Below are 23,164 nucleotides of genomic sequence, written 5' to 3' on the forward strand. Positions count from 1 at the left end.
TTATTGCATATTAGTTCATTTGAAAAAAAAACTGTTTTTAATAGTAAAGTTTAACTTTTATAGAATTTTTATAGAATGTTGGTAAAAACAATTATATCATCCAACAATTAAAAATTATTATTAATATATTTTATTTAATTATTATAAAAAAATTTATCATACAATTTTTTTATTGTATATATTATTTATTATCAAAATGTCTAATAAATATTTAAAAAATATATTTTATGAGATATTTGTCATCATTTAATAAATAAATATTAAATCATCATTATATTTTAAAATCTCTACAAACTTTTACCTACGGTTATTTTCACTTATGGATATAATTACTTATGGATATAATTAATTGTAGATTAAATATATATAATTTATTATTTTTAAAAATTATATTTTTTATTGATGTAAATATGTTTTAATTTTAATTTTAATATGCATAAATAATTATTAAGATTATTTATTAAATTTTTTATTTTATAGAAAAATATAAAATTTGTAACTTAGTTATAATATTTTATTTATTTAAATAATTTATTTTAATGAAAATAAATAAATTTGCCATATTTTTTTTTCAAAAAACATGCTAACTAACCCCTAAACGTGAGAATTAGTATGAGCGGCTAAGTTGTGCATCAAATAACTTTTAGTCTATTATTATTGTTTTTTTTTGGAATGAAATATTTGTTACTGATTTTTTTACAAGGCAAATATTTGTTACTGATACTTATATTTAAATGTATTTTAAATTATTTTTATTTAAATTTAAAATAGTACACGATATATATGAAAAAAATTGGTAAAAGCTACTAAATATGGCCAAACACAAAACAAGTATTTTTTCTAATAAAAAAAGATTTGGGAGAGGGCTTTGGGAGCTCTCGTTGTTTCAGAGTTAGGGACTTTACACACCCATGGCCATTGCTACGAATGTCGTCGCCGCCCCACCATGCCAGCTCTTCCAGAAAGAACCCGACATCCAGATGATGTTGGCCGTCGACGTCCACCTCGACACCAAGAACTGCGACTTCCAAATGGAACATAACATCTTCAAGCACCGCAACGACGGTAACTAAATCCCTAGCTCATCCTCTCTTTTCATCGATCTCCGACAATCTCATGTTAAAAATTTAAATTCCAATGGGTGTTTGTTTGAACGTACAATAGTTGTAATAGAGGGATTTGATTTTTGATTTTCTGTGTTTTGCTGTGGATTTTTGAATTAGGGATTTACATTATTAACCTTGGGAAGACGTGGGAGAAGCTTCAGCTAGCAACCTTGTTAATTTCTTTTCTAGCACCATATGCTTTTAATCATGTTAATATACAACATTTGGACTATTATTTGCAACTTAAAAACCCTTGAAATATAGATCTTGATTGAATGATAAGACAACCAATTTTTCTACTTGTTAAATCAACCCTTACTCCTGAAGTGACTCTCCAAACAGTTTGAACACGTATGATTTTGTAAAGCCAATCAAAAACAAGTTCTTGATTAAGTTTTGAGTTTCAGATAGTTAATAGTAGTTATCGGTATATGTTGCGGACAAAGAATTGGGTAAAATGTAAAGGATACTCGGGATAGAGAGAAATCACAGCAAGAATACTTTATGATCATTGTTCTACTTCTATACCTGTACATTTTTCTAAGATCATGTATGCATTCATTTGTTAGATAAAACTCATTTCCATTGATCAACTAGTTTATTTATTTCAACTCTAACTTTTCTCCTTCTGGCATTAGCAGAGGTTGTTATTATATACATCAATTTGCAAAGTTGCAAACTTTGATGCTTCTCGTAAACGTGGACTTGACAGAGTCCAACACAGTTTTGGAATGTGGGGTGATTTTGCAACGTGTTAGGCTTAACCATGGTAGGAATTAAGAATCCTAGTTATAGTGAAGGCATTGTTTATAAACATAGGTAAAAACAAAGGTGAGCAATGAATTATACTAGGATCATACATAACTATATATAGCGCATGGCAAGCACATTCACAAACAACCAACAATGTGAATTGTGTTTTCTGTTCTTGTGTAATCTTGTTTCATGTGGTTTTTGCTCACTGGCCAGTTTTTCATGTCATGGATCCAAATGGGAAAAAGTTTATGCAAGATGATGTAGCTGACCTCATTCAACAGGTAGTAGATCTTCAAAACCAATCTCAGACCATTTTTACTTTGGCAATTTTTATGCTTGTTCATTTCTGTATAATTTGGCATTGAAATTAGGATGATGTTTATTTGATATTTTTCTTTTTATCCCCCTAATAACAACATTCAATAATGAGTTATCATGGTTTCTTTATGCCTTTATGCTGCTCAATTTTTCAATTTTCAGCTTAGAGTTGTGTGAATTCATGACCTTGAATATTTGCTATTCAACTATTTGTCGTTATCTTTGAATGGAATAAGAGATGGAAAACAAAGGGAAAATGAGTAGTTGGTTGGTGATTGTTTGGTCTGCATATAACTCCAAGAAAGGAAACAAAGTATGACTCTGTTTAATGATCTTTCTTTTCAACAAATCAAATTAACAATTAGTTTGAAAAAGAACTAGACAAAACAAGAAGGACTAGTTTGTTTTCATTTTGCAACTTGAATCAACAATTTTACTCTTGCTTGTCATTACTGGCTATGGATCCATCTGATATCTTTTTTTTTAGGTCTGCACTTGACCTTTTTATAAATAAGCTTATATGATTTATTTGTCCATTAAAAAACTTATTTCATATTAAAAAGTGTAAGAAATATTTTTTCTTTGACAAATAAAAATATTTTCGTTAAAAATAATAACATATTTTTTCTTACACATTTTCACTTATTTTTAACAGTTTCATCATTTCTTTTATCATTCAAGTTTGATTAATTTTTGATCAGTTCATTAGGAATTTAAAAATATAATTTATAAAAATATTTTGTATACATAATTATCGATTTGTGATAAGTCAGTAAAGTGTAGATATTATTATTAATGTTATTGATATGTCATTGATTAATATTAGTAATTGATGATAAAAACTATTTTTAAAAAAATAAATTATTGGAATTTAAAAAATCTTTAAAAATCTATAATAAAATACTATATTTTATATTTAATCATTTTTTTATTTTTTCTGGTGGTATTTGTATAGAGCATTTAATACTTTTTTTTTTTATCTTCACTTAGCTTCCACAATAACGTGTATGGTCATGAATCAACAACGTGTTAAATCTCGGGTGAGTTGTGTGCACACAAATGCCCCAAGGACAAATATCTTTTTCTCTTAGTTTGTTCTCATGAGAAAAGTCCAATTCATGATATCTTTTTTTTTTTACTTCTATACAAGTACCTAAGGAGAATTTTATGACCTAAATATATTGTTTTTTATTATAATTAATATGAATCCACGAGTGAGGAATTTAGCTGTCAATGCAAAGAGGTAAATCAAAGAGAATAGGTTGGACAAACTCACCAGGTAACCCCGAAATGCAATTTGAATTTTAAATGGCTGCAAAAGATTCTTTATTCTCCCTCTTGCCCTGGTATGTGGATTGTGAAGCACCATTCTTACTTAGCATAATTAGCACTGGTATGTGAATTTTAATTGGCTGCAACAGATTCCTTCACAATTACTGTTTGCTTAGAAATTTAATCATCTTCTTAGAAAATATAAATTATTCTACTGTTTAAATAATAAGAAATTACATTGTTCCACAATTTTATTTTATTTTTCACCACTTTTCTTACTGTATGGATGTATGATAGTTCATACTTTTCCTTCCCTCGGTTTAATCTCTCATTGCTTGGTTAAAATTTGGGCTTTGATGTGTGTGATTCTAATTTTGGGACAATGGAAAAATGATAATTACATTTAGGAATTGGGATTACTCTTGATATTGACAAACTTGTTATTTATTTATTTATTATTTCTTTTATGTATTTTGTCTAAATTGCATTTTCCAAATGTCTTGGGAACCAAGTTGTTTGCTTAATCAAATTGTGTGTGTATGTGACTTGTCTTTTGATCTTGTAGGTTAAACAAACAAACATATAATGCAGCTGAAGATGCTCATTATAAATTTACATATCTACATCGGTTATTTAAATAACTGATGTTGATATGTAAATTTATAACTTTCTTTTTCAAAATTCTTATCATATAACATCGGCTATTTAAATAACCGATGTTGTATTATTAGTTAACATTGGTTTTGAAAAACCGATGTTAACGATATTACTTTAAACATCGGTTAATAATCAATGTTGAAAGTCTTAAATAACTAATGTAAAAAACTTATTTCCTAGTAGTGAATGTTCAAATAGAGTAATATTGTAATTGTAATCTTCAACAATCATAAACTGCTTGATTTAATTTCATCTCTTTAATATTTTTCATGAAAATAATTTGAGATATGTAGTGGTTGGGTTTGCAAATTTAGGTTGCTTACAATGTGTTTGATGAAATGTATTATTTAGTTCTACTGTGGAGAAAAAGGTATATAATACCTTATATTATTTCTCCACATGATTCATTTCACTTTTCTTCAGCTGAAATGATGATCAGATGATTGGAAGTAATAAGGTAAGATTAAAATAAGCACCAACATCCTATGAGCAAGGAAAATGGGACATAATGATGCAGACTAGATTTATAGATAAACAAAAATAGGCATAATAGAGAAAAAGGAAAGGAATCAAGTGTATGTTATTGATGAAATAAGAGAAATAGCAGTAGGGGAAAACCTACTACCCATAGAGCCTAGCTTCTCTCAGAGAATGAATGTATTCTCTGCCTAACAAAATGATACGCATAATCATAATCCCCCTCACTCACCCCCACGTCCCTCTATAACAGAATACCTCACTATCCATCCTCACTCTCTTTCTCTCACTGCCATATCATCATTGTCTCTCCGCTCTTTATTCTTCCTCACATACACTCTCCACACTTTGGGCTTATTTACTTGGGCCGCATCCTGCACTCGGGGCCTATCAATACCCCCTCCTTGAACACTAGACTTGTCCTCAAGTCTAAACTCAGGGAACTGGCTTTGCATAATTGAAACATCCTCCTATGTGGCTTCCTCTACTGGTTTGTGCTTCCACTGAATAAGAAACTGTTGTGCTGAATCCCCTCTTGCACTAACCACTCTTGAAGCCAACACTTGAATAGGCTCCCATTATTTGGTAGATGGCTCATTCTCTAGCTCCTTGGGCAACTCTTTCTCCACATGATAATTCCCACAACCTTCTTCAGAAGAGAAATATGAAATACTGGGTGAATTCGGGAAGATGGAGGAAGTTGAAGATTATAAGAAACAACTCCAACACGGCCTATCACTTGAAAAGGGCCATAATAATGTGGGGCTAACTTAGGATTAATGCGGATCTTGACTGATTGCTGCACATGTGGGCGTAATTTGAGGAAAACCCAATCACCAACCACTAATTCTCGGTCCTTTCTATGAGAGTCTGCCAAATTCTTAATGCGGGCTTAAGCTCGATTTAAATGGTACTTCAGCTGTCTCAAGCACTCATCCTTTTCCATCAAATCTCACTGAACAACTTCCACTTTAGTCTTGCCTGGAAAATAGCGAACCAAAGTATGGCGAATAACCCCTATTTGCAATAACTCCTTAAATTACTTTTCTATCTCATCCTTGTGATGGTGAGGGTATCGATAAGGGCGCACGTTAACTGGGCCATGACCTTCCACCAAGTGGATAGCGTGTTCCTGTTCTCGCTTGGGTGGAAGTCCCCTGGGTTCCCGAAACACTGCAGCAATATGTGTGAGTAAATATTGCACCTCCTCCTGAATACTAGTTAACTCAGCTGAGGTCACTCTCGGCTAGCCCTCAAAGGACATGACAAGGTCATCCACTACATATGTTGGTTTGTCTAACATCCCATTTTTCGTAAGCTAATTTAAAAAAATAATTTTTATTTATAAATAAATAGAGTTTTAGAAAAATGATGAGATTCTATAAATAAATAAATAAGAAGATATAATTATTAATTAAAATAATTATTTGAGAGAAAATAAAAAGGATATTTTATTTATTTGTTTGATAGAGAATAAAATAGAGTTTATCTTTATAAAATAATAAATAAATAAATAAATAGAGTAAACATAGCTATAAATAGTGTTAGGTCAGTTTTCACACTGACGCTGTCTCTTCTTTCCCTCATTTTCGTTTTTCCCTTCTCCTCTCAAAACCCTTTCTTTTTTCCCGCAGCCCACCAAACCTGTCTCAGAAAAAATGACGATCTCAGACTCATTCACCGTTGGATCGTCATGAAATTTGAGCACCACGTTCGCAACACAATTTCGAGCATTCTCACCGTTGGGAATTTCGATATCATGTCTGAATTGAGAGAAACACCCTTCGCATTGTAGCCTTTTTCTTTCCCGCAGAAACCCAGAGCTGTCTTGGTAAAACTACGATCCGGATTTCGTTAACCGTTGGATTATTGTGAAATTTGGATATGTTGTTCGAAATTTAATTGCGCACGCTTTGACCGTTGGGATTTGCGAGATGATGTTCGTGGAGAGAGAAAAATGAACCGCATGAAGATAGTCCAAATGGAGGCTTCAATCCCTTTTACGTTTCTCAGACGTTTGGGAACTCTATCGGAGCAATCGGAGGAGAAAGTGGAGGAATCTTAGGGAACTGCTCGAGATGCTGTTATCGCTGTTGGAAGACACGTGAGTCCGCTTAGAGGTAAGGGATGAGTTATTCACAATTGAGAATTAGTGAGAACATGTGTAGGAATCCTTAGAGATATCAATTGGAATGGGTTTTGGGGTGTTTTTTGAAATTTTCATTTTATCCTTATAATTATTATAGTGAGTTATATATGTTTGACAAATCAATTTTTGTGAAATTGATATGCTATTGTGTTGAGCGTGAACCCTATAAATCGAGCATTTTTCAAATTAACATGAATTGATGAAATAAAGTAAGGAGAAATTTAGAGTGAGATATTGATTTTGTATTTCCCTTTTTCTTGCTTTTTAGGTTTTTATATATAATTTAAAAATTAATATCATAATTGAAATTGACCAAAGTGTCACATAATTATTTACAATTTGTGCATTGGAAGCTTACTTTGTAATTTGTGATTCAATATGATGTATGCTAGCTTATATATATATAGAGGTTGTTATTTATATTAATAATTTATGTAAATAATATTGTAGAGTGTTATAGTATGATTCCAAAAATTATTAAGTGTTGGAGTTTGAGAATATTATGGTTAAATTTGATGAACATGTGTATGTTGTACCTTATGAATATCATTAGGAATGTTATGAGATGGTTGATGTGATGTTATGAGATGTTAAAGTGTGGACATGATATTCGATTGTGAATAAGTGGATGTGTTTAACACTTGATGTTACATTAATTATATCGTGAGCTATGAATTATACAATAACCCAACCAGTGTTTATGCGCAGTGTTAAAGAGAAAGTGTAGGTTCCTAGTTAGGAACCAGTGTTAAATTGTAGTGCAATTGTGTTAAACATGTTTGAAACATGAGTGTGAGGTCGTGGTATTGTATAATTCATGAGCAGTGCTTATAAATGAAATATGTGATGAATTGTGGAATAATATGTTGCCTTGAGATTATAATATTGTTATTGAGATTGAGTAAAAGTGTAAAGTAGAACAGGTGTTGAATTGTGAGATACATGAAAACATGTGATGGTGGATTGTGACATTATGAGATGTGAAATTGTGAATGAGTTTTGGTTGTGAATAAATGTGTGATTAATTCTTGATGTGACATTATTTGTGTTGTAAGCTGTGAATTGTACAATAACCTGACCAGTGTTATCTTGAGAAAAGTGTAAATGCGCAGTGTTAAAGAGAAAGTGTAGGTTTCTTATTTAGGAACCAGTGTTAAAGAGAAAGTGTAGGTTCCTATTTAGGAACCAGTGTTAAATTGTAGCGCAATATGTTGTACGTGTTTAAGACACGAGTGTGAGGTCGTGGGTATTGTATAATTCACTAGCAGTGTCTGTGTGCTAAATGATTTTAGGGGTTGGACCTGAATCAGGAGGGAGAGCCCTGACGGACTCTTCGGAGTGTAGGCCTTGGGGTCATCGAGTTTGAGTGCTCCTTTAAGCCTATGCTGATCCCATATGGTTGGAGCATTCTTGCAAAACATCGTGACCCTGATTGGTCTCCCTATGATCTTACTTGTGAGAGTGACCTGACAAACTCATTGTGTGGTGTGTCTTGTTATGTACTCCTAAGCGCCCCAGGGTGATTTTTCACTGACATGGTACCACATTGCATATAGGATTGAGTCTTAGCATAACTGTTGCATCGCTTGCTAATTGATGTGTTATTATATCTTGATCAGAGTGTGGATTCTTGTGTAATGTGATTGATGATTGAAAAGTGAATTTTGAATGACGAAGTGGTGAATTACGTGAGCTATGTTAAAAGTTATTTCATTCATATAACATGTATATTATTGTCTTGTTTCTCTATTAGTTAGGAATGTGATAACTCACTCCCTGTGTGTGTTGTGTTTGGATCCTGTGATGATCTTGAACTTGTGTTCGGGGGAGCAGAAATAGGTGATGACTATGAAGAATCTCATGCTAGAGGACACGGGACACAACGCTCTGATAGGATGTGACATTGGATATAGGTTCTATATTAATTGTATGAAGTTTAGACGACCTTGTTGAGTCGAGAATACTTTATTATTTATTTGGACAAGTTTGAATATGATGTAAAGAAAAATGAATGTGAACCTTTTTCCCTTTGAAAGACTTGTAAAAAAAAATGTTTTAAAAATACTTTTAATTAATATTTGAATTTTTTTTATTCCTTATTAGTATATATGTGAGGGGTAGAGGGTGTCACAGTTTGCTCAATAAACTCTGTAGCGCTGAATGGCACATTTCATGGCTACTCTCCCCTTTAAATTCCACCCACATGTTGTTGAACTTAAAACGCATAAACTATTTGGGCCAATCCACCCACATGCTCCCAATCGAATTTAGCCAGGCCATTCCAAGAACTATGTCAATCCCATCTAAATCAAACAACAGGGCATCAATTTCCACCTTTATCTGCCCAATTTCTACCTAAACACCCTTGCATTCACCTTGAGTTTGAGTCTTAGACCCATTTCCCAATTTGATTTGCAAAGGTGTGGTGTTGGCGACACTCCATCCCATTGCTGCTACTAGTTTATGAGAAATGAAATTGTGGGTTGCCCCACTATCAATTAACAATAGAATAGGGACCCCTTGTTCTTTTCCCTGCAACCTCATAGTATGGAACTTGCTAACTTGATGAGCGACCAAACCCTGTAAACTCATTACGCTTAATTCGCCCTCATTCTCGGCTTCTTCCTTGACCTCCACATTTATCACTTGAATTTCCCCATCATCGAAATCATCGTCCTCCAACATCATCACCTTTAATTGTCGGTCGGAACATTGGTGGCGCGGGTGGAATGGACCCCCACACTTGTAATTGTTAGTTGCTATTCATGAGTTAGTTTGGCATTGGAAAATTGCAAAGAATTAGCACTGTACCTCTAATTTATGGTTCTTTTTGTAGGAATTGTACATATTTTTCTGTATTATGTGACTTTATAGAGTAGAAACTCCATTTTTGTGAATTAATGTTGAATCCAACTCAGTTTCAGGCCAAAGAATATAAGGTTTAAGCAATTGATGACTCGTTAGCGAGGCAGATTTGCTCAGCGAGATGCATCTGCTTAGCGAGGCATCCAACTTGCTTAGCGGATTGGGAAACCCTAGAAGATTATAAGCCAGAGATGTGCTTGCCCAGTGCACAGCCAGCCCGCCCAGCGAGGACGTTGTCTCTTCTCACACTCAGCGTGCCCACACTCGCTAAGTGAAAATTCACTAACTCGAGCCTTCGGAAGCTGAAAGGTCCAAGAGCTTTTAAAACACTGAGGTTGGCGGAAATAAAACAACAACAAGAAGAGAGAGATGATTTTTGAGCAACAAGGAGAGCTTAGTCCAGAAAAACTAAGAGAATTAGTGTTTAGAGGCTGGAGGAGACGTCCTCTATCATCTTCTTCCAAGTTCTTTCAACAAAAATAGCTTTTTTCTTGTAGTTTTGAGTTTTTGCTTGTAATGGAAGGCTAAGCTCCTTTGTTGGGGAGTTCAACTGAACCATCTTGATGTAATATTCTTACTATTTATTTAATGTTATTTTTCTGTGTTCATTGCTTCTATCTATGCTTATTTTACATGATTATGGATTGATCACCCATTTGTATGTGCAGTTAGGCTTTTTAGTATTGGAAAATTCTTTAAAGCCTTAGAACTTGATAGAGCAAGCTAGAAATCTATATGTCTAGGAATTGAGTGCAGTGATCTAGTCCATTTATGTTGTAGGCTTAGTGCAACTCTTTTAGAACAAGTTTATTGAGGGATCAAGGATGAAGTCTAAAGAGAGTTAGACTCATTCATGTGAGGAATCATGGTTTGAGTAGTTTCTCAGCATAAGAACACTAGGATAACATTAAATAGGGAAAAACACACTCTATACATCAAGAGGAATTTAGTAGAACGCTCCCCAACGCTCTTAACTTGATAGTTTTCATCTTTTATAACTTTAGATATTTTGTTTATGTTCAACTAGATTTTTTAGTATAGAACTCAACATTTGCCTTATTTTAATCCGTATAAGTGTTTACATACTGAATGTACATGGTCTAGGTGAAACAAATTCCCTGAGGATACGATACTCGGTCTTACCATTCTATACTACTTGTGCGAATCGGTACACTTGCCGATAGAGCGAACAAGTTTTATGCGCCGTTGCCGGGGAATTTCTTTCCACTTAGATAGTATAATTCAATTTGGAAACATTTATTCTTTATTCTTTAATTATTTCCTGTGAATAGTTAGAATTCAATTTTTTTTATCTTGAATTGGTTAACTGCTGCTCTGTTTAGTCGCTTCTTGTATGCATGGTAATTCTTCAGCAGGTGATTTAGCTCCAATAGATTTGGAGATTGAAGCTACTTGCAGGAGAAATAACACAGAAAGGAGGAGAAAAACTTTACAAGAGAGGACAGTACAGCTAAGTGCTGAGAGAACTTGTTCATCTGAATCATCTTCAGCATTTCTAGCATACTTGAGGGAATCCGAACTTGGTGCATCTGAAGCTCACATCATGGTAGACGAGCAACCACAGAGGGTTACTCTTGAGGACTACTCCAGCTTTACCATGCGCAATTTTTCACAAGTATTGGGGGGCCGGAAGTCCAAGCACACAACATTACATATCCCTATTCCTTGATCCAGCTGATCCAAAGAAATCTATTTCATGGTCTGCCTAATGAAGACCCTTATGCACACCTTGCAACTTATATAGAAATCTGCAATACAGTGAAGATCGTAGGGGTGCCAGAAGATGCAATAAGACTTAGCTTGTTTTCATTCTCTTTGGCTGGTGAAGCAATGAGATGGTTGCATTCTTTCAAGGGGAACAACTTAAAGACATGGGAATAAGTAGTAGAAAAATTTCTAAAGAAGTACTTCTCTGAATCGAAGACAGCTGAAGGCAAGGCAGCTATCTCTTCATTCCATCAATTTCCAGATGAGTCTTTGAGTGAAGCACTTGAAAGATTCTGTGGCTTGCTGCGGAAGACACTTACTCATGGATTCACCAAGCTTATTCAGTTGAACATCTTCATTAATGGTTTGAAACCACAGTCCAAGCAATTGTTAGACGCTTCTGCTGGGGGAAAGATTAAGTTGAAGACTCCAGAAGAAGCAATGGAACTCATTGAGAATATGGCTGCTAGTGATCATGCTATTTTGCGTGATAGAACTCATGTACCCACCAAGAAAAGCCTGTTAGAACTTTCTTCACAAGATGCATTATTGGCACAGAACAAGCTGCTAGCTAAGCAGCTGGAATCACTCACTAAGACACTTAGCAAGTTGCCAACACAGTTACAAGCGGCTCAGCCTTCCCATTTAGCAGTTATGCAGGTTGGAGGTTGTAGTATATGTGGAGGAGCTCATGAATCTGGTTGTTGCATACCCTAAGATGATGCTGCAAAAGAGGTAAATTACATGGGGAATCAAAACAAACAGGGATTTCATTCAAGCAATTTTTCAGGTTACCAACAAGGAGTGAATTTCAATCAAAATCCAGGACAAGGATGAAGGTCACATCCAGGAAATTAGTTCAATAAAGACCAAGGAGGACCTTCCAACAGACCTCCGAATCAAAGGCCTAACTTGTATGAGAGGACCACCAAGTTGGAAGAAACTTTGGCTCAATTTATGCAGGTTTAATGTCTAACCATAAAAGCACTGAGTCAGCCATCAAGAACTTGGAGATCCAAGTGGGACAGCTAGCTAAGCAAATAACTGAGAATTCTTCTGGAGCATTTGGAGCTAATACTGAGAAAAATCTCAAGGAAGAATGTAAGGATGTCATGACTAGAAGCAAGAAGGAGACCATTGTAGAGGATAAGAGTAGGACTAATGAGGAAAAAGAGCTAGGAGCTGAAGGAGAAAAAGAAAATGAGGGTGATCAAATGAAGGAAAGAAAAATAAATGAAGAGGCAAAAGAAAAAAAATGAAAAAAAAGAGTGAGGAAGAGAAAAAGACTAAGAGTGAATTGGCAAGAGAGAAAAAGAAGGAGGTTGTCCCAAGTTCCGAAAAGGAAGCACCATATCCTTTGGTGTCATCTAAAAAGGACAAGGAACGACACTTTGCTCGTTTCCTTGATATCTTCAAGAAATTGGAGATAACTATTCCATTTGGAGAGGTTTTACAACAGATGCCGCTCTACTCTAAATTTCTCAAAGATCTGCTAACCAAGAAGGGCAAATATATCCACAGTGACAACATTGTAGTGGAATGCAATTGTAGTGTTGTCATCCAGAGGATCCTTCCACCAAAATATAAGGATCCAGGGAGTGTTACCATCCCTTGCTCAATTGGTGCTATGTCAGTTGGAAAAGTGCTTATTGACTTAGGGGCTAGCATTAATTTGATGCCCTTATCCATGTGTAGAAGGATTGGAGAGTTGGAAATCCTACCAACAAGAATGACACTACAGTTAGCGGATCGCTCAATCACAAGGCCATATGGTGTAGTGGAAGATGTCCTGGTCAAAGTGCGTCAATTCACTTTCCCTGTAGATTTTGTGATAATGGACATTGAAGAGGACGCTGAGATTCCACTGATTTTAGGCCGTCCATTCATGTTAACAACCAACTATGTGGTTGATATGGGGAAAGGTAACCTTGAGATGAGTGTGGATGACCAGAAGGTTACGTTCAATCTGTTTGATGCAGTGAAGCACTCAATTGACCAAAATGTCTGTTCCAAGGTGGAGGAGATTGACAATGAGATAGCTCAGATTGCCAGAGCTAAGGTTTTGAAAGACCCTTAGAGGTACCATACGTCAAACTAGTGACATTAAAGAAGCACTTACTGGGAGGCAACCCAGCTTTTTCTTAATTTTCTTAATCATTTTCTTTTGTTAATCATTGCATGTAGCTAGGTTTTGACTTAATTGAGATTGCTAGAGTAAGATATAAGCATGCTTTGTATGATAGAGGGGTTAGCCAAAAGCTTCTATGAAGCATTGGATGAGGAAAGAACTTAGAAAAAAATTTCAGTCATCTAACTCGCTCAGCATGCTCCATGCGCTAAGCGATACATACTCTATGCGCTGAGCGAGTGGCATCTCTCGCTAAGTGTGCCAACCCCTACCCATTGGCTGTTAGGGTCTTGTTAAGCGAGACAGCCGCGCTAAGCCCAAAAACCTCTCTAGTTGTGCATTTAATGGAAATGGGCTAAGCGAGTCAACTCGCTGAGCATGACATAATTTCTCGCTAAGCGTGCCTATGCGCTAAGCGCAAAAGGCTCTCTGCCTAGACTTTCATGGCAATTAGGCTAAATGGGTCATCTCGCTAAGCCCAAAACCTTCTCTGGAATGACATAGCACTAAGCAAGAGCATCTCGCTAAGCGCGACCCACTACTGCATCTAGAGGCATCTAATCCGCTGAGCGAGCCATGTCCCACTTAGCAGAAATTGCAAACCAATCCAAGCTGCATAACTTACTAAGCGCAACCACCTATGCACTGAGCCCAAAAACCTCTTGGGTTTCTTATTTTTCAAATTGGGCTAAGCGAGTTGGTCTCGCTAAGCGTATGAGTTTAAATCCTGAAAATTCAAACGTCACTGAGTACTCGCTTAGCGAGTCACTCGCGCTTAGCGAGCAAATCTAAACTGTAAAAAATAAAACATAACTGCCTTAGGCAGTTACCTTTTACACAAAATTATAACTCCTGACTCCCATCATTGGCAATCACTCGCATTTTGTTGTGCGCTTTTATTGTTTTTCTGCTCCTAGCCTCGCATTCACTTCAATTACTCTGCAATCCAAGTAAGTACCCCTTGCTTTCCTTTTAATTTAAGTTGTGAACCCTAGGGTAGAAGACACTTTAATTTCTCTGTGGTTTGATTTTGTTGATGCTGTGTAATTAGTCGTTTAGATTGTATGTTGTTAGGGCTTTAGTTTAGTGGACAATGTAGGTTGATTGCAGGGTTGTGCCTCAAGCTTCCTATGCCTAAAAGTGGCTAGGGAGTTAAGACTTCGAAGCCCCAATTTTTCTAGAAATTTCGATGCACTCGCTAAGCGAGCCTGCTCGCTAAGTGAGTTCATCCGTTTTGGATGAATTTTTGGGTTTTCTGATGAACACGCTAAGCGGGCCCTGTCCCACTAAGCGAGTTCATCATTTCTGTTTGAATTTACGCATCTTTGTATGAACTCGCTGTTAGTCGTCATTTACGGATCCTCGTCACTTACGCACTGCACTACAAATCACTCTCGGGTTTGGAATTATAGTGCAATGATTCAACGGATCCTTCCACCAAAGCACAAAGATCCTGGAAGTGTCACAATATCATGCTCTATTGGTGTTGTGTCTGTTGGCAAAGCTCTCATTAACTTGGGAGCTAGTATAAACCTGATGCCACTCTCCATGTGCCGGAGAATTAGGGAGTTGGAGATAATGCCAACCAAGATGACAGTTCAATTAGTAGATCATTCTGTTACCAAACCCTATGGCATTATTGAAGATGTTTTGGTTAGAGTGAAGCATTTCACTTTCCCAGCTGACCTTGTAGTGATGGACATCGAAGAAGATATTGAGATCCCCTTGATCTTGGGTCGTACTTTCATGCTGACCGCTAGCTGTGTTGTGGACATGGGGAAGAAAAAGCTTGAGATGGGAATTGCTGATCAGAAGATCAGCTTTGATTTATTTGACGAAGAAAAGCATTTGCTCAACTGGAATGTCTGTTCAGAGGTAAAGGATGGAGGAGAGGAAATGTTCTGAAGGTGGGAACAAAATTTTATCCCGACCCATAAAGTAAGATGTGTCAAGCTAATGACGTTAAACGAGCGCTTACTGGGAGGCAACCCAGCCCTTTTTAATTTTATGTTCACTGCATATAGTTCGGATTGCTTGTTTGTGATTGTTTGAATGAATTATCTACATGTTTTGCATTTGGATTTGGGGTTGATTAAGCTTCTCTGAAGCTGTGGATGGAAAAATAACTTTTTAGAAAAATTTTAAGTCATCCACTCGCTCAGCGTGCCCTGTGCGCTAAGTGAATCTTTGTTCACGCGCTAAGCAAGTCACTTCTCGCGCTAAGCCCAAAAACTTCTCTGGAATTTCATCTTTTGGAATTGGGCTAAGCATCTCATCTCGCAAGCGCACAACTGCATCTCGCAAAGCGCCCACTGTGCACTAAGTGCAATTTCCTCTCTGTTGGACCATTCATGAGAATTGGGCCCAGTGGGTTAACCCGCTAAGCCCAAATCCATCTCGGGTTTGGAATTGCCCATGGCCCGCTAACCGTAACCCTTCGCGCTAAGCCCAAATCCTTCTCTGGATTTTATAATTTTTGAATTGGGCTAAGCGAGTCTGCCCAATAAGCGCGTGAGTTTGAATTCTGAAAACTCAAAAGTCATTGAGTGCTCGCTTAGCGAGTGATCCGCACTAAGCAAGGTAGTCGAAATTGACAGAAATAAGGCTTAACTGCATTGGGCAGTTACTTTGGTGCAAAATTTAAAACATTTTCTCTCAGCATCTGGCATTTCTGCACTGTGCTTCCATTTTGCCTTCTGCTTCTCTGTGCTTCTTCTTTGCTTCTACATTCTGCAATCCAAGTAAGTTTTTCTAACTTAGCATTTTATTTTTGTTCTAAACCTTAGGGTAGATGCCCTACTATAGCTGTTTAAAGTTTTGATTTTGTGTTTGATGTTATTGTTGTTAGGTTAGTTGTTAGTAAGCATGTTGTTAGGGGTTTTGTTTTCTGCATAATGTATAGGATTTTGCTATGTTTTGATTAGGTTTTGAGGCTTAATAGAGGCCTGTGTTAGGGGGCTGAAAATCCCCAATATTTATGGAATTTTTTATGTGCTCACTAATCGCACTTGTGCGCTAAGCGAGTTCATCAATTTTTGTTGAATTTCTGGGTTTTTGGATGAACTCGCTAAGTCGGTCCTGCCCCACTAAGCATGTTCATCAATTTTGTTTGCATACTTGAATGTTTGTATGGACTCACTAAGCCATTGCACCTTCAGCTTAGCGAGAGTTTAAATTTCCAGATTTGTTTAAGTGTTCGTATGAACTCGCTAAGCCAGCATGCCGTGCTTAGTGAGTTGTGTTGCTTGAACCACAGTCTAAGAGGCTTTTTGTCTTCTATTGGTGGCTAAGCGAGTCAATCTCGCTAAGCCACCCATCTTTTATTGGTTGAATAAGCTTGGGATAAGCAAGTAAGTCTCGCTAAGCCCAAAGCATTTTTAATTTCTGAGTTTTTGTTCATGCGCTAAGCGAGTCAGTCTCGCTAAGCGCAATTTCTTCTCTGTTTTGTTTTATTTTGGAATTGAGCTTAGCGATCTTGCTCACTAAGCCAATTAAGTTCTAGTATTTATTTTGGGCTAAGCGCTTGCTGGCGCTAAGCCTATTTAGTGTGTTGCGCTAAGCAAGTCAGTCTCGCTAAGTGAAATTAGCTCTCTGTGAGAGAATAAGGCTTAGCGAGCCTGCTCGCTTAGCCACTGTGCTGTTTCAGCTAAGCGAGTGTGTCTTGCTTAGCTAGAGTCTTTGTTTTTGTGTTGTTGCACTAAGCGTGCCTTGCGTGCTAAGCGAGTGCTATTATTTTCATAAGGTGCGCTAAGTGAGTCAGTCTCGCTAAGCACCCAGTCTGTTTTTCAGTTTTATTTTTCTGATTCTAGTTTGAAATAAAACCTGTCTAACTTGAATCTTGTGACTATTTTTGATGCAGATGGCCTCCAGGAAGAGGAAAGCCACAACCTCCCAACCTCGGGAACCTTATGACACCACTCGGTTCGTTTCTGAGGTTGCGTCGGAGCGATATTCACAGAATGTTCACTCCCGGAACATCCTTCCAGAGAGGGACGTTAACCTCTTTGTGACTGTGTATCATGAATTCAGAAGAGAGCTGATCAGAAGAAACTGGCATAAGGCCTTGACTCAGCACATAGACGGGCACATTGATGTGGCCTTGGTCAAGGAGTTCTACTCGAACCTGTATGACCCTGAAGACAAATCACCAAAACAAGTTAGAGGGATGCTGATTAAGTTTGATGCGACATCACTGAATGCCTTTCTGGAGACACCACCACTCATTCAGCCAGGGGAGCAGTACCCCTCTTATTCTATTTTTTGCAGGACGCGCACTGATCCTCAAGAGCTTGCCTCCAAGCTTTGTATTCTAGGGCGCATGTTCGTTTTAAATGCTGAAGGAGCGCCTTGGAAGCTCCTGAGGAAGGATCTGAATACACTAGCCCAGACTTGGAGTGTGTTATCATACTCCAACCTCTTCTGAGGGTCCATCTTCTTCTGCTCCCCCTGCTTCTGCTCCTGCTTCTACCTCTACTCCAGCTCCCTCTACTTCAACACCACCACTTCCATCAGCTCCAGTTTAGATCGACACCTTTGCTCCATCATTATCAGTTCTAGCACAATGTCGATGCTCTGAGGTCACAGTGCCGATGTTGCAGAGCATCCATCGTGGTTTATGCCTGGTGATGCCAGAGTATGCACGACTCAGATCAGCATCGGCCAATTATTAGCATAGAGGATTTCATGGCACAGGTGGCCTGGCCAGGAGTCCAGCCTTCTCCTTTGGGGGGAGGTGAGGCTTCCGCAGCCTAGGAGCCTCAGCCAGAACCTCACCGGAGGCCACTCCAGAGGCTACCCCACGGACTTCACCAATTACTTCACCTGTTTTGGAGGTCTCTAATGAGGAGGATGGCGCTGCTGATGCGGATTATGCAGCTGATATGATCGTAGCACAGAGCACCTGGGACCCATGGCCTGTTACAACTCAGGATATTTCTCAGCCAGTCCAAGATGCTCCCTCCTCACCTCTGGATGAGCCCACAGCTGCACAGGAAGAGCCATGACAGGATTTTCATTTATTTTCCTACTTTTGATACAGTTTATGTTTAGTTTACGTTTTTAGTTTTAGTTTTATGTTTCACTTTATTTATTTAGTAAATTTGAAAGCTTGTTGAACAATTTATAATTTTGATTGTTATTGTAGTGGTTTGATTTGACCTAAAAATCTTGTGTTTGTTGAATGAATTGAATTGACCGATTGCATGGATTAAGTGAATTATGATTATTAGATCATATAAGTATCCAGTAATTAGAAGAGAAAAAACATGAATTAGGGACATGACTAAAAATGTTAGTTGGTTTGATAGATAAATTGTGAAGGTAATCATTGGCCACAACCCGGTGAGTGTGTGAACTTTAAATGTGAGAGAACAACTAGCATTGAGTACCAATTTTTGCATGAATCTTTTATTACTGAATGAAAGGATGAGTTTGAAGATGATGAAGGCCATGATTGACTGAGATAGCCACTTAGCCAAAAAGCTTACCCTGTTCATGAATGATGAATCCCTTGCACCCATGTTGAGCTTGTTTTTGATTGAATGACTTGAACCCTGAGCTTGTAAATTTTAATCTCCATCTACCTTGTCTTAGGTTGTAGGAGAGCATCATAGTTCAAGGCCAATTTGTCCCAAATTTGGGGGAGTTTATTGGGTGACAACAATTGTGGTAAGAAGATGATAACACACACAGTAAAATCAATAAGCAGCAAGTAAAAGTTGCTAAAATAAAAAAAATAAGAAAAAGAAAGAAATTTCAAAAATAAAAGCTAAGTGTGTGTTGTTGTCAAAGCTAAGTGAAGCTAAATGCTAAAAGGCAAGCAATAGAAGCTGGAATAAAGGAAAAAAGGGTTGATCTAAGGATGAATGCTCTCCTAGAACTTAAGATTTTTGCATCCTAGAAAAACCATATATTGTTTGCAGCCTAGCCTCATTACAAGCCGAGAAAAGTCCTTCGGATTCAATTTGTGTGTTTGTGATTGTATGGCATCAGATGAATTGCAAAAATTGAGACTTGTGTTGGTTGTTGATTGAGAAATAGCCTTAAACACTTGTGCTTGAGTGAAACAGTGACCCTGAAGCATTGGCTTGATGAATCTTCCTTGATATTTGTCTTGCCTGCTAGCTTATTTCACTTGTGTGCCTAATTATCATGTTCATATCTTTGAAAAGCTGCATATCTTGTGAAAAGTTATTGGTTGAAGCATTGTATGCCACTTGTGTCATGTTATTGAATGCTTGGAAGCAAACACTCTTTTGAATAACCACTGTGATTTTGTCACTTGAGGACAAGCGAACTGTTCTTTCTTTGCTTGAGGACAAGCAAAACTGTAAATTTGGGAGAGTTTGTTAGTCGTCATTTACGACTAACTTTTGTATAGAAAAATTTTATAAAATTTTTATCTTTTCCCTAATTTATGGTTCTTTTTGTAGGTTTGTACATATTTTTAGGTTTAATTTAATTTTGTTCAATAGAAATGCCCAATAGTGGGAATTTAATGTGTTTCAACTTCAATTTCAGGTAAAAAGGATGAAGATTGTGAAAGCTTGCAGCTGGTGTCTCGCTAAGCGAGGCTTTTGCGCTTAGCGAGGCACTCAGCTCGCTTAGCGAGTTCGGAGAATCTAGAAGAGAATCTGAGAAGCATCTGTGTGCTCAACGCGTCATCAACTCGCTCAGCGAGGTGTTTATCTCTTCCTGCGCCTTGCTTGCTCAGCGGATATTCACTAACTCACGCTAAGCGCGAAAATGGCGCTAAGCGAGCCTTCGAGGACAGAAAGCCCTTGTTAAGGCTGAAGTTGGAAAAATCAAGCATTTGGCTAAGGGAGCGTGAATTGGAACGTAGAGAGCATAACAAAGGCGCAAAACAGAGAAAGGAAGCCAAAAACCTCAGCTTTTAAGAGGATCTTAGGTTTAGGAGTAATTTCTAGGTTCCTAGAGGTGGAGGAAACATCCCCACCAATGAGTAATCTGTTATTTTCTTTTTAAACCCTCATCTTGTACCTGAAAGGTGCTGCCTTGCGATGGAAGGCTAAGTATCTTGTTGGGAAATTCTGCACTTAATTATTGCATGCTTTTGGTCTGATCACCTAATTGTGTGTAAAGTTAGGATTTTTAGCATTAGAAAATGTATTAATCCTTAGAATTGGATAGAGTAGGGCTAGATAACTGCATTGCTAGACATAGAGTACAGGGTTTTAGTTTTTTATATGTTGTGATTGTAATGTTGTTCGGTTAGGCTAAGTTCGATGATACATCTGAGAACGAGGTTTAATTAGAATTAGTCCATTCAAGCGAGGAATCGGTGTTTGGTATTTTAGTCTTCAACATAGAACATAGAAATAACATTAAATAGAGAAAAATATTTCAATTACATCAAGTGTTCAGTAGAAGGACCCAACGTTTTAATCATCTGTTTTCTCTCCTATTTTGATAAGCGTATTTGTAGTTATTTTAGATTTACAACATATACATCTTTGGTTTAATTCTGTTTACATTGCTTTATATCAATGTCTGCTTGCTGAATGAAACTTCACCGAATGAAATAAGTTCCCTGAGTTCGATACTCGATTTCTTACCGTTTTATTATTACTTTAACGACTCGGTACACTTTCCGATAAAGTTCGAGGTTGTGCAAGGCTCGAACACTCGTTAAGCCATTGCACTACGACTTAGCGAGCAGAACATCTACTCTAGAAACATCTTCCCCGAGAGGAATGTGGACCTCTACGTCACTCAGTAGGACAAGTTTTGAAAGGAGCTCGAGAGGAGGAGGTGGCACAAGGCCTTGACCTAGCAACCTGATAACCACATTGATGTGGCCCTGGCCAAAGAGTTTTATGCTAATTTGTTTGATCCAGAGGATAAGTCCCCAAGGCAGGTCAGGGTGCGGGGCAAATTGATAAAGTTTGATGCTACAATGCTGAATAAGTTCTTGGAGACCCACCAGTGGTTTTGGAGCCAGGGGAGCGGTACTCCACTTACTCCAGATTATCCAGACCCTCAGGAGCTTGCATCCAAGCTCTGCATCCTAGGGCGAGGATTTGTGCTTAACGCTGAGGGTGCACCTTGGAAGCTTCTGAGGAAGGACCTCACTACTTTGGCCCAGACTTGGAGTGCTCTATCATACTCCAACCTCGCTCCCACTTCTCATACGTTCGGTCTGAATATGGACAGGGTGAGGTTGGTCTATGGGCTCGTTATGAAGATGGAAATGGACGTGGGCTCGATCATCTCTGGTCAGATCTCACAGATGGCCCAGTCCAACTCCTATCGGCTCGAATTCCCTGCCTTGATCACTGCTCTATGCACTTCCAGAGGAGTCATCCCTAACTCGCTGACTTTCGAGTCCCTGAGCCCCGCCATTAATTTGGATTATATCCGAAAGAATTGCTGGAACCCAGATGATTCGACAATCACTTTTACGGGGACCCATAAAGCTCGGGCTCGGGGACCTTCTAACACTTCTACCTCTACCCCTGCATCTACTCCAACACCAGCATCAGCACCTGCACTTGCCCTAGCTCTTCTAGCCACGACAGCACCCTCCAACCCCTCCACTTCTACCAGGGACGCGATTGTGCCGATGTTGTAGAGCCTCCACCATGACTTGATGCCTGGTGATGCAGAGCATTCATGATTTGGCTCAGCATCGGCCCATCATCAGCATGGAGGATTTCATGGCCTAGGTGGTCTGGCCAGGAGTCCAGTCTTCTCCTATAGGGGAGGTGAGGCTTCTATAGCCCAAGAGCCGCAACCAGATCCGGAGGCGACACTAGACGACACACCAGAGGAGACATCTGAGGACACTTCTGCCGCCACACCCATGGAGGTCACCAAGGAGGGAGATGGCATTGCGGACATAGATTACGTCGCAGATATGACAGTAGCGCAGGGCACTTGGGACCCTTGGCCTACTCCAGCACAGGATACACCGCTGCCAGCCCAAGATGCCCCCTCATCACCTCTGGATGACCCAACACCAGCTCAGGAGGAGTGAAGACAGGATTTATTTATTTTTCTAGCATTTAGATAGAGCTTTTTAGTTTTAGTTTAATTTTATTTATTTACTTAGCATAATTTTATAGCTTTTTGAACAGTTTACCATTTTTAAACTTTGCACAGTGGTTTTGATTTTGAAACATCTTTTGGTTTAAATCTTTGGTGTTTGTTGATTGGTTTGAATTGGATTAATTGTGTGAATTGTGATGTGAGATCACATGCCTTGAATAAGTATGTGGTAGTTAGAAGAAAAAAGAACATGAAATTAGGGGTGTGAGAGAAAATGTTAGTTTGTTTGATAGGTAAATAGTGAAGGTAATCATTGGCTATAACCCGGTGAGATGTGTGAATCTAAATTATAAGAGAACAAATAGCATCAAGTATCGATTTTTGCATGAATCTCTGAATACTGAATGAATGCATGATTTGGAAATGATGAAGGCCATGATTGATTGATTTAGCTACTTAGCCAAATAGCCTTACCTTGTTCATGAATGATTAAACCGTTGCACTCATGTTGAGCTTGAATTTGATTGAATGAGTCTAAACCCTAAGCTTTATTGAAATTATAATCTCCATCTACCTTTCCTTAGGTTATAGGAGAGCATTATGGTTCAAAACAAATTTGTCTCAAATTTGGGGGAGTGTGTTGGGTGATTTTGTTTGCAGGAAGGAAAGCACAGCCACAAAAAACCATCTTAAGAAGCAGTA

General features: G+C 37.8%; 1 protein-coding gene across 3 annotated transcripts; it reads left to right on the plus strand.

Moving 5' to 3' along the window:
- Positions 1-827: 827 nt before the first annotated feature.
- Positions 828-20,825, plus strand: LOC102668221 (uncharacterized). Of its 3 annotated transcripts, XR_001387264.3 has the most exons (4): positions 927-1,065; positions 1,748-2,143; positions 9,654-16,197; positions 17,316-17,441. XR_001387264.3 is itself a non-coding variant. In XM_041014489.1 (3 exons), exons 1-3 carry the CDS (start codon positions 912-914, stop codon positions 17,877-17,879), a joined length of 786 nt encoding a protein of 261 aa, XP_040870423.1. In that variant the 5' UTR covers positions 828-911; the 3' UTR covers positions 17,880-20,825. The 3 variants fall into 3 exon arrangements, 1 of the variants encoding a protein (XP_040870423.1); XM_041014489.1 differs by lacking the exon at positions 9,654-16,197 and having other exon boundaries at positions 828-1,065; positions 2,076-2,143; positions 17,316-20,825; XR_003266354.2 differs by lacking the exons at positions 9,654-16,197; positions 17,316-17,441 and adding an exon at positions 4,018-4,101.
- The last annotated feature ends 2,339 nt before the right edge of the window (positions 20,826-23,164 follow it).

Source organism: Glycine max, chromosome 3 (assembly GCF_000004515.6).
Source record: "Glycine max cultivar Williams 82 chromosome 3, Glycine_max_v4.0, whole genome shotgun sequence".
Lineage (NCBI taxonomy): Eukaryota > Viridiplantae > Streptophyta > Magnoliopsida > Fabales > Fabaceae > Glycine > Glycine max.